The sequence below is a fragment of the Pocillopora damicornis genome, chromosome 14 (genome assembly GCF_964200805.1).
Source record: "Pocillopora damicornis chromosome 14, jaPocDami1.2, whole genome shotgun sequence".
Classification (NCBI taxonomy): domain Eukaryota; kingdom Metazoa; phylum Cnidaria; class Anthozoa; order Scleractinia; family Pocilloporidae; genus Pocillopora; species Pocillopora damicornis.
Window position 1 is genome coordinate 18,564,465 of NC_142683.1, and position 12,156 is coordinate 18,576,620.

The 12,156-nt window shown below is 41.4% G+C and overlaps 1 protein-coding gene across 3 annotated transcripts; it reads right to left on the reverse strand.

The window, feature by feature from the left end:
- Nucleotides 1–866: 866 nt before the first annotated feature.
- LOC113673900 (NFX1-type zinc finger-containing protein 1) lies at nucleotides 867–11,857 on the reverse strand. Of its 3 annotated transcripts, none has more exons than XM_089194746.1 (6): nucleotides 11,733–11,857; nucleotides 8,772–10,749; nucleotides 5,887–8,521; nucleotides 5,135–5,532; nucleotides 4,259–4,532; nucleotides 867–3,225 (listed from the first exon to the last, which is right to left on the reverse strand). In XM_089194746.1, the coding sequence occupies exons 2-6, from the start codon at nucleotides 10,684–10,686 to the stop codon at nucleotides 2,964–2,966; spliced, it is 5,484 nt and encodes a 1,827-aa protein (XP_089050872.1). In that variant the 5' UTR covers nucleotides 10,687–10,749; nucleotides 11,733–11,857; the 3' UTR covers nucleotides 867–2,963. The 3 variants fall into 3 exon arrangements, with proteins under 3 accessions (XP_089050872.1, XP_089050871.1, XP_027046166.2); XM_089194745.1 differs by having other exon boundaries at nucleotides 11,662–11,778; XM_027190365.2 differs by lacking the exon at nucleotides 11,733–11,857 and having other exon boundaries at nucleotides 8,772–10,966.
- Nucleotides 11,858–12,156: the final 299 nt, after the last annotated feature.

Genomic DNA, 12,156 nt, shown 5'->3' on the forward strand with positions numbered 1-12,156 from the left:
GTCACTGAGATATAAACACATGAATATTTAAACAATAGAAATTGGTTAATGAGCCTTTTGGTTCCTTGGAAGAACTTCGAGAAAAACTGAGTTTTAAAACTCATTAACAAAATTCTATTGTTTCAATATTCAGAAGGGATATTTTCGGCCCGTAAAATGATTACAACTTTGAAACGTACACACAAGTCACACCTACTCAATTTCTTTCTAACACATTATAAATTGACTGGGAATTCCTCTATTTCACAAAGATATAAACGCTTGAATATTGTAACAACAGAAATTGGTTAATGAGCTTTTAGTAACTTGGAAGAACCACGAGCAAAACCGAGTGTTCCAAGTCATTAATAAAATTTTATTGTTTTAATATTCAGTAGGGATTTTTTTTTCTTACAGGCTATGAATTGTTCCGGAATTCCTTCTTTTAACTGAGATATAAATGCACAAATATTGAAAAAGAAATTCGTTAATGAGCCTTTGGGGACCTTGGGCTTAACTCTAACCCTGGAATACATCTATATTAAATCTAGATTTTTTCTCATAAACAAAAATTTTAATGTTTTCATGTTCAGAGGGGATTTTCTGGAGATGCACTCAATCTACGCCTTTTTGAGCTGCCCGCTAATCAAGGGAAACAATAAAATTGAGACCAAAAGTTGAGGCGTTAAGGAATTGAAGAGAGGAAAGTTAGAAGAGGAAAGAACGTGGAAAATGTTTTTAACAAAAAGTGCCATCTACTTTTGAGAAGACTTAAATATTTCTCATTTGGAGTTCATAGTACTACAATTTACTGAAGTTCTGTTTATTGTTTTTTAAGTCCATTAATGATAAAAGGACTGTGTCACGAAGCCAGGAGACGATTCTTGTTTTCCTTTTTAAACACTTTATTATTTATCTTAAACTTCTGAAAACCTTACGATCTCGAACCTTATTTATAGTAGCCGATTACATCATACTTATTTCTGAAACACTATTTTTAGCAGCAAGAACATTCTAGACGCTAATGTTCCTGAATATGGAGAAGTTTCTAGCTCAGCTTATGTAATAGCGTTGTGGTAAATCAATGTTCTATTAATTTCTGGAGACTTCGTTACAGAGTTGACTTTCTCAACTGAACTGGGTCAGCGGAAATAACTTATGCTGTTCCTCTATACTTGCGAGTAAACCGAACAAACTGTCCTCAAACTAATTCATTCAATTCTAAGAATACCACCTACAGCTTCCATCTGGCTCCTAATTTTCCATTAAGTCCTTAAGAGCATTTTTAAATTGAGTGCAGTAAAACCAAAACCAAATTTACCTCAACGACCAATCACAACGAAGGAAATATCTCAGAAAGCCAATAAGATCTTAGAATAAAAAACAGCAAACGCCACGAGCGCGGGAAAACACACGTGACCAAGTCACCACTGTTTTTAGAACTGCTCCTGATTGGTTGAGATTGTAGCACGAGTATTTTAAACCAATAATAAAGCAAGAAAAGGCAAAAAGCAATGAAATCCCAATTATATTCGACACCCAATTGAAAATTGCTCCAACTCTGATCTGTTACTAATTCAATCATGGAGCCCACCTTCATCTTTGCAATACATATCTTGTAGTAAGAACTCTTTAAAATTTAAATCAGAAATACACGTGATAGCTGTACAGAGGTAAATCTAGCCATCCTAACACGAACTACAGTTGCTACCAAGAGATAATAAACAGTTTAAAATCTTAAGTTGTTACATATCAAGACTAAAACGAGATTACTGTCTACCTAAGAATGAAGCCGACTCATTTTTTTTTTTATCAAAAAATAAAAATCATAAAAATAACAAGGGTGTAAATGAATATGATCACGGTATATGCTCGATGTAACACCAGGGGAGGCGTTTCTCAGTAGTACCCAGCCCCCAAAAAGCGGGTTGTTTTTTTTCTTTTTTGTTGCTGTTATTTTCTTTAAGAGTCAACAAACAAAATCATGGTATTCATAGTTTTAAAATTCAGAAATGAAAATATCAAGAAACCAAACATATCGGATATGTTTGAGATGATTAGGTTCTACTTTATACATTTGGATTTTCAAGTATAGTTTCACGCTAGTTAAGCTACCACTATTTTCGAGAAACGGACCTCAAGCCCCCCCCTCCCCTCCAAAAAAAAAAAGGAATTCATGGGCAGTACTCAATCGTACGATTCCTTTTGTTCAAGCTGTCTATAGAGCGTTTCTCGATTGAGTGTCGTAAATCCAAAATCAAAGTAATCACAATGGCCAATCAAAAGGAAGGAAAATGCCTTTAAGAACCAATGAGATCTCAAAGCTAAAACAACCAAACTGCCTGAAGTGCGGGAAAACGCGGGCGACCAAGTCGTGATTGGCTTTAGTTTTGCATCTGATTGGTTGAGAGAGTGACATAAGTTTTCTGGACCAATGACAGAGCAAAAAAAAAAAAGCAAAAACAAAGAAATCCTGCTCTACTTTCGACTCTCAATTGAAAATTGCTCTCTTGGTCTGTGTTGAGTGTTACTTTAGAAAATAAATCATAACTAGACTACTGTTGAGTTAATAATCTTCAACTTTAAATTATCTCCTGGTAAATCAAATGCTTCCCCTAGTCAACGATTTAAAAGTTTCGAGGGCTTATGAAAGGCAAGCAAAGGTTAACCAGCTATGAGACAAAACAACGGAGGACGCCGCCAGAAAATCTGACATGCGCAATGGAACTTGAGAAAAAAAACCTTTTTAATTGCTGGTAACAATGAAATAGAAAATAAAATTGAAAAAAAAGTGTGGGAACTCCACAAGGAGCGCGGCGAAAAAAATTCTCACTTAGCGCAAATCGCCACAAATTATTTGGGTTTTGCGTTTTGTTAGTAAAGGTAATATTACACCTTCTCAAGGACTGCAGTGGAGTAGAAAAAATACACATGTAAAATGTGGGCTTAAGTTAAAGTTCATAGTAAAACCATTCAATGTTTCATTAACAATGTTTACATGCCTTGCGCCTCGCACCATCCATCTCCCAAGCCAATTGGTTTCCTTCCTCCAGACTGTGATTTGATCCACCAATCACAGCTCTGCAATCAGGACATGTGGTTCTGTGTATGGGGCCACCGTACTCACCAACGACGTAGGCGTGTCCATTGGGACATTTAAACCAATGACCCGTTTTGAAGTTCATGGCTGCTACGATCTGAGTTTTTTCCTCAAGTGTCAACGGCGAGAGAGCTGGGTGGGCGCGCCTAAAATTAAAAGGAGCAGCACATCATCCACTTCAATGAGACAACCACACGTCTCAAGAGATACTGAAAACAACTTGGAAAACTCCGGGGTAAAACAAATTGAAGTAAACTGAACAAACTTGAACTGAACAAATTGAACAAACAAGTAAAACAACACACAACCCACAATTCCTCTAATCGCTCTGACGAAGGGCTAACGCTCGAAACGTCAGCTTTTTTACCCTTTACGGTGGCTAATTTACGTTTTCAATTCAGTTGTTAACACTAAATTACCTGCTAAAACAAATTGGACGTGTATTCTGGGAAGTGCAAAGGTCCAGAAAGAACGACAAATTTTACAAAAAGATTTGCGCACCTGAAAATCAACTAAATTGACAAAGTGGCAGCTAAGCAAAGCAGAGGTGTAACTGGGAGAAACAGTCGCAGGAATCAGTCATTATTTATTGCCTTGGGGAGGGGAAGGGGGGGGGGCGGAAAATTTTGGAGCGTCACATGGTTCTCCGGGGAAACAGAGGGGATGCCAGTCGCCGCCAAGAGATTATAAGGGGGGACTATAGAGAATTGTCTGCTAATTAACTGCCAAAGAGGGGGATTATGAAAATATTACAGAACCTTATGGGGGATCAGGTGAAGTTTATTGTAACACAACTAAAATCCTCTAGCCCCTTCTCAAGAGATGAATAATGATAATTTCCTCAGTGAAAGTTATCCACCCATTTTGTCAATTACTCTAGATATAAGCAAGTCGAACAAGAGTTCAGGACCAAAAATATGACTTTGACGCTTAAAAGGGAGGAAGTTTTGATTTCAGTTTGCTTTTAGAGCATTTATTCTTATCTAGAAAACTCTGAGATTCAAAGCCACAAGAGCATGAAGAGGAGAAAATCTCCAATGTCTACTCCGCGACTCCTATTCACTTCTTATTCGAAGACGCACAAAACTGCTAGGTACACCGGCTGATGAACTGGCCTGACCCTTGCAGTCATCCAATGAAGTAGTACGCACTTCAACACATAAAAAAAGGTTAAGTCACCTGATATCACCCAACTTTCCCAGGTACATATCAAGTCTCTCTTCCTTCACAATTCTGCCGCTGGACAGTTCATCTTGTATCGACGTCATAGTTTTACGGTAATTCCTCTTAAGGTTTAAGCCCAGGCTCCTGGCGTTGTGCCACAACAAACACAGCTCAAGTTGGAGGTTTTGTCGACTGAATTCAACTCTTATATCATGCAGTTCCCTCTCTGTGACTCCCTGAGACATGAAGCGTTTCCTCAGATACTCTAAGTCCTTCTGCACTGCCATAGCTATTCATGGAAACAAAAATAAGAAACTCATTCAGGAACGCCGGAATTTTCCATGTAAATGCAAGTGACCCTAAGGGATTAAAATGTAACTTCTCCTCCAAAAATCTATAATTTTTTAGCAAATAGATAATGGGAATAGATTTTCCGTTCCCTGCGAGATTTTCTAAGGCACTTTCTACTGCTACGTCGGTTTTAGAAACAGTCAGAAAAATTTCCTATAGTGAAGTCTGATGGTCCGAGTGGGCTGGACCTCAAACGGACTGCTACTGGAATTACTTCGTGCTGATTGGTCGAGAGCCACAGTCAATAGAAGTATCGACAATGTCAAGTCAAATTCGATTTGTGAGAACCTGGAGATCAAAGTCAGTATCAGAGCACCTACGCACCTACCCCTCCCCTAGCCGAACAACAGTCAACTGATAACAAGTCAGGGTTAATGTTGGGTTAGTTTAGGGGTAGGTCCACAGTTGGTCCGGTACCAACGTTGATCAAAATGTGCTTCTTTAATACCTATTGATAACCTCTGCCGTAATGACATTAGCAGTAAGACTCCACCGGCGTATACAAAGGTTGATAAGAAACCTTCATAATTTCGTACTTACCTGTCATAACGATGTCAGTGCTCAAGTTTCGAGGTGCACGGCAGAGAAAACATTGATCCAACTTCTGTCTCATTACGCAAAACTTCTCCATAAACATCACCCGGTTTTCTGTAACTGCCACTGTTACTCTGGTCATTCCTTTCAAACTGCTCTCCAGTCTTTTCCACTCCTCCATCTTGTCGGCAAAAATCGTTTTTAAGCCTGTAAGACGTGCTTGTAATTTCTGCTTGGTGAGTCTCATCTCGTTCGGATGACCGTAGGCACGTATCTTCACTTTCTCTATGTCGCATAGCTGCTGTTTAATAACGTTGCTGTATCGCAGGCTCGTACGAATAGGGGTGAGACAGCGAGGACAGGACTTGAGTTTAATCGCGCCACTTTCTTCGTCGTCCATGTACCTGCAGAAAAGAGTGTGATATAGAATGTGCTATTTCCTGAAATTTGTCTCCTTTTCCAGGTAAAATGAAAACGTTTTGAGCCCATATAAGGCTTTTTGTCAGCGGTATGTTTATTAGTGACACTAAGTACTTCGTAGATACAGAGTGGATTGTCTTGCAAGTGTACTTAACGCCACAGTCGACCACACCGCTGACGCGGCGATTTTGAGTAATGAATCCATTTTCTTATCATTACTGTCCATCCTCTATTCCAATTGGAATCTTATGGGTCTCTAAAGTTTCTTAAGTAAAATAAGCCGCTGATTGTTTTCGCTGTATTTTCAAATACTTTAACAAAAATTGGAATCAACTTACTTGTCAAGTCCTGTTACTTCAAATATGTGTTTACAGTCTGATAGTTTGATGAAACGTGCATCGTCTTGGTCTTCCTCACCAAAGAAAATTTCAGTAATGGGAGACCCGTCATTCTTGTCACAGGAGACACAAACACACTGCTCTCCACATAAACCGTGGCAGATATGACGACATCTTCCGCGTTTGATGATTTTGTTGCACCGTACGTTGCACCTTGGCCTGTTGCATAACTCTCCACAAAGCTTAGAGCACTTGTGATGCGGACATTTCCACGTGCATTCTTCACTGCATGGCACGCACAGCTCACCACACTGTTTTGCGCAGTAGTTATGCACACATCGGTTTTCACATTGCCTTGAACACGGTGGACACGCTGCGATGCAAGATTCTCTACACTTGTGCGAACACACTAACAGACGATCACACCTTTGGTTGCACCGCTTATGAATTCGACCCATTCGACATTCTCCACAGGTTCCAGAACACTGGTGACCACATTCTAATATGGAGGAGCAGGGGACTGGGCATTCGTCGGGCTTAGCAGAACACGCGACTGTCACATCATGTCCACATGGCCAATCCCGTCTCTTAACGCGTTTTTTGCAGTTTTTCGTGCATGGTTCTCCACATAAGTTTTGGCACTGGTGACCACACTGCGGGAGCTTCTTTTCGCAGTTTTCCTTGCACTTCACCCTTTTCTCATTATGACCACACCTCATGGTATTGAAATGCCCACAAAGTGGTAGCATTTTCCGCACCGGAACCGCACAATTCGTTTCACACGCTTCGAAACAAAGCTTGGGGCACTTGTGAGAGCAGCCGTTGATGGTATTACGGCATGGCTCTATACATCTGTAGTTCTCGTGTTCAACATCATCAGGATGACAGAGCTGTTTACATGTGTGACCACACTCCAAGCGCACGTTACATTCACGCTGGCATCCCCCATTAGGAACCTTTTTCTTAAAATCGCTGGCGAGTTTGACGCGGACTTTTGTGTGGTGAATCTGGCAAACCAGCTGTAAATTGCTGCAAATTCTTCCATTCGCTCTGAGATCTGTTACAATCTTCCGCCAGATGTCACTGTGAGTGGAAAGGAGGTCAAAGTTTCCGATGCAGTAGAAACCTTTCTTTGCACGAGAGAGAGCCACGCATGCACGGTTGACAATCTTCAGAAATCCGACTTTCTTATCTTTGTTACTGCGCACGAGTGACAGAAGGATGATGTCGTTTTCTTCACCTTGAAAGTTGTCAACTGTTGTCACACGTACACCTCTCAAGGATTGATCTTTTTCAGCTTTGAGAGATTCTCTGATGGCAAACATTTGTCCCATGTAGGTTGTCAGCAGGGTAATTTGATCGGCTTTGTAACCTTGCTGCAGTAAATATAGACATAGCGCGACCAAAAACTTGGCTTCGTGCTCATTCACGTGACTGTGCGACTGATAACACGACACTTCCGTGTAATTGTGGCTGATGAAGAACATGTTCTTCTTCATTCCTTTGATATCTTCATATTTCTCCACCGACTCGTCATTCTCTAGATCGTCATAAATGTGTTTCATCAGGGCAGCGATTTCAGGTCTCATACGATGCTGTACGTTTAGCATCCCGCATTGCATTCCAACATTCACCATTCGCTCAAACAGGGACACATCCAGCTTGAACCTCTTGGCTAAATCATAGACTGCGGGGGTGGGTCTTAGCTGCTGATGATCACCAATTAAAATCAAATGCTGACAGCCTGGAGTCAATGAAGTAATAATGTGAGCCTCGAGTACTTCAGCGGCTTCTTCGACTAAAACAATTTTGGGGCGAATCCGCTGAAGTATACGGCGGTTTTTGCCGGCGCAGGTGGTTGTCATGCCAATGACACGTGCATTCTTGAGAACGATTGCGTTCTCCTCCTCCCGCAACTCGTTCAAGCGAGCCTGAAATTTTTCTAATTCGGGTTGTTTGTCTTGTATTTGTTTTAAATAGTTTTTCTCAGCTTTCTGGAGCCATAGCCTGTATAGATTCCAGCGCTGTTGTTGCGATAACCCTTGTGAGAGGAATAGGCGCTTTTCTTCGTTCTCAGGCATAACTTCTACAGCTTGGAGGTTTCTTTGTAGTCGCAAGGGTCTTTTAGAGTCGTTGATTTCGCAAATCAGCACATCTGAGGGCTTGGTTACGATGTGTAAGTCACTTTCCTCTTGAGCATCGTCTTCATCGGCAAAGGTGCGGAACGAAACTTGCCTTTGAAAATCTTCGTCATGGAAATCACAAGTATCTGTGTCCTTGAGGTCTTTTGCATCCACGTGTTTCTCCACATCAAGCCATTTACAGAAGAATTCGTTCGCGTTACGTTTATTATGGTTGTCGAATTGTCTCTCAAACCACCGGGCGTGGCGTTCTAACATGAACTGATGTATCAAATGAAAGGACAGGACTCCTCTTCTTGCAAGCTTCATTACCAGTATTGACAGGTCTAGAGCTCCATCCTCCTTCAGCGCTCTAATTTTCTTGTTAGTCTTTGTTCTCGCTCTGGTAATTCTGCCAGGAATTTCCTTGTTTTCACGAGCTTGTTCGCGAACGAAGTGGAGCATATTGGGTTCAAGTTTTTCACTTTTAGACCGCCCACCGACACGAACAATCCCTATGAGGAAGACAAATGCAAAATTGAGAATTTCAGATCGCTTTAGGGACCAGTTGTCCCTTTTTCACCTGAGGGTGGTGGTTGGTCAGGGGAGGATTAGGGGGATCAGTCATCAGTCGTCAATAACAGAGTGTAAAGGGGGACTATGGAAAATTGACCGCTAATTAAATGCAAATGAGGCGGGGGGGGCGGGGGAAGGGTGTCATAAGAATTTTAAAGAGCCTTAAGGGTGGGATTAGGTAAATCTTACCTTGCATTGGCAGAAGTCCTTCCAGGAACTGATCCAGGGCGTGATTCGTGTAAGACACCATTAAAATTGGTGTCGGCTCATCCTCTCCTTCCCAGAGGGAAGCTGTCTCCAAAAGAACACGCGCGATTTTCAAACCCACATATGTCTTCCCAGTCCCTGGCGGCCCTTGAATGACAGCAAACTTTTTGGTCAGCGCCAGTTGAAATGCTCGCAGCTGTGAGTCGTTAAAACCCAGGCTGTCTCGGTAGTCCTGCAATTCGAAAGCGTTCACAAGATCTTGGCTATCAGTGGACATGTCTTCCTCGTCACTGTAAAGCACATCTTCGCTCGAAGTCAGACGGTGCTGCACAAATCCAGAGTTTCTGTCTCTGATAATGTCATATTCAACAAACGGGCGCAACTCACTGCTACCATCTATTTCATCTTGTAATATTCCACTCATGTTGTAGTCGAAGTTCGTTTGATGCTTGTGATCTGGAGCACCAATGACACTCTTACACTTCACAATGTGCTTTTCAAAGGGCAAGTCTCCAGGATATATTTCTTTCATACCTTCTAACACATATCTGTACGCTTCAAAGAAGGCTTTGGATTCGACCATGTCAAATTTCGTCTTGGAATCGATCCATTCATTTAATGTTTCGAGATCCACACCTTCAAATCGCACATCAAGCTCACCCAGGCAAAGTTCTTTGGGATTTCGACCCTCGACTGTGGCAAAAAAAGGCGTGTAAAAGTCATCCGGTGCTAAACACAAGAGGGAACCATTCTTGAAACGCTTACATCTGTCCCAAGGGACTTTCCTCACAGTGTGGTGAAATGCGTCAAACCGGATCCTGTAGACCTTTCCTTTTGCATTACATACGGGATACAACACAGTGACGTCTCGGTAGAAGTACACGTCTTTGGCGCGTTCTTTGTCCTTGCTGCCACTAGCTGCTAGGCCGCCGCTGTCCCTCCGAAGCTCCATGATAGCTTCCCGCAGTGGTATGATAAAGTCTTCTCGAACAAGCCGAAACTGAACATCTAAGTAATGTTCCAGATCTCTGTAGCCGCGCTGGTCGACAACATTGACACGAAGAAAGTGATTATGTGAAATGCTAAGATCTGAGGCTTTTGGGAAAACACTGAGTTCTCGAAAACTCTGCGGGGGCTCGACTTCCAACTCCTCTTCTTCGTCCCAGTTAGGCATCATTTCTTGATTAATGACTCCTTGTCGCAGTTCTTTGACTTGGGAAACTTTCTTTTCCAGTGTACCTACGTCGTGTAAACGCCTTTTTGCTTTTAGTTGCATCACGGTGTCTTCGAGCGCAAACACAGGAATTTCGTGAGCTACTTCGCGTCCAAATCTCTGCAGGAAGTGGAGAAATACTTCCGCCAAACTGAAGATCAGATCGGATGATTGGAACTTATCAAATTCTTTTCCTGCATAAAACATCATTCGGCTGATGAAACCAGACAGTCGTGAACACATGAAATTGCTTTCTATCACCAAACGTAACAACTCTTCAACATGACATAAGAGTATATTACGGGAACAACAAAGCTGATGGAGTACACAGATGGTAAGCCTCATGACACCTGGATTTATTTCTGTCTTGGAACTTAGCAACGCTTTGAATCTTTCAGATCTGAGGTCTAGTTCCAATATCCTATTTTCATCTGAATCTGCTTTCCATATTTCCTCCAAGGCCTTGTATCCTAAAGGTACCGCCTCCTCTTGACTCTCCGCTCCCCTCGTATCTGTTAGGCGTCGTCGTTTAGGCGAGAAAGCTTGTGAGTCATATGACCATTTATCGCTCTCACTACGTCGCCTTCCTTCCTCAAAATCGGACGTTCGGTTTGTTCTGCCAAAAGTAGCAGCTTCACCGTATCGTCTCTTGCGGTTTCGCCCCATATTACAGTTTCTAGTCATATGAATATTTTCTATCGTGAGCGATGTCTTGGTTCATTGTTGGCCAACTTTGTTTAAACGTCGCTGTCGACAAAATGATTTCAGTTTAAAATATTAGCATTACCATGGAAGAAATTGCCAAACTGTTCGTGGAAGATATGTAGAAAAATTTGAAATGACGAAATGTGAAATTCTCAAAGGAAACGTTTCGGAATTCACCACAACGCACATTGACCTTCGATAATTATCAAAAACAACATAAAAACCTTGAAAACATGATTTCTTCGCTTTTGTTTACCCGCAGAAAGTTCTCCTTTCTAACATTCCATACACCGTACATAATCTGAATTTTAGATGGAAAATAACTTACCCAACGACATTATGTTAACATTATCTAACTCTCCTTCCCTTGAGCATTAAATCGGTTTTCTAAAAGCTAGGTTTAGTTACCTCAGCGAAAAAAATATGCGTAATGTACGAGGGCAAAAATGGCTTCCCATACCAATGAAACTCTCGCTGCTGATAACGCATAATTGACCGAAAATCTCTCTTCATAGATCACAAGGGCTACATCACAGCTAAGCAACAAACTAGTTGCTCGTTATCAGCCTCAAATGCCTTTCTTTAAATCTGCACAGCCGATGTTAATGGTAACAAATGTAAACCTTTGGTACTCGATCAATTCACTCTTACATAATTCTTGAACAAATCATCCTCATTTCAAGCTTGTAAGCATTATATATTTGTCACACAGTTACATGAAAAGGAAACTGCTTTTCGATTTTCACGTAGCTAGATCTCTATGTTTAGACTACAGCTCTAAACACTGCCAAAAACGTGCAGGTTTTCCTGTGGATAAAATCAATGTTATCCAACGTAACTGCACGATGTAATTTCAAGGCTCCTCTGCGCTGAATTGTAACTTTGCTGCACCAGTTGTTTTCTACACCACACTACAATCAATTTTCCGCATACATAAATACTATTTCTACATACCTTGACCTTTTTAAGAGCTGTTGAAAAGAACTTCCTCCGTAACAGACATAGAAAATGAAAACATTACTTACTGTTTACTCTTCGCGGAAGCTTCTTCGAGACATCATATCAATTCCGAGAAAAGCGTCTTCCTCGTGATTGGTTGAATGTTCAGAGTCGACACGCAAACGAATCGAATTTCAATTTCAGTTAGAACCATTACACCAAGGGTTATATGTGGGAAGAGAGGAGTTTACTCGTTAGTAGTGTCTATACAACAACAATAAAAACACGATGGATCAGCTGTGAAAGAATCTAGCGTGACCTTTTCACGACTCTCCGAAGCATCAGTTTTTGACTCGTGCAAACGAGTCTCTATGGGGACTCCGATGAGCAAATGAGTCACTGGCTCAATCACTCACTGTGGTAATGAGTTGTCCCGAACTCTACCGAGCGCGAAACCAGATTGGAGTAGTAACCGCGCATAAAACGATCGAGAGGCTTTTTTAGAGATTT

Coding starts and splice junctions, on each gene's coding strand:
- LOC113673900 (XM_089194746.1), bottom strand. CDS start 10,686: ATGACTAGAAACTGTAATATGGGGCGAAACCGCAAGAGACGATACGGT. Junction 8,522..8,771: donor AGGACTTCTGCCAATGCAAG/GTAAGATTTACC, acceptor TCTTCCTCATAG/GGATTGTTCGTGTCGGTGGG. Junction 5,533..5,886: donor GAAGTAACAGGACTTGACAA/GTAAGTTGATTC, acceptor TCTTTTCTGCAG/GTACATGGACGACGAAGAAA.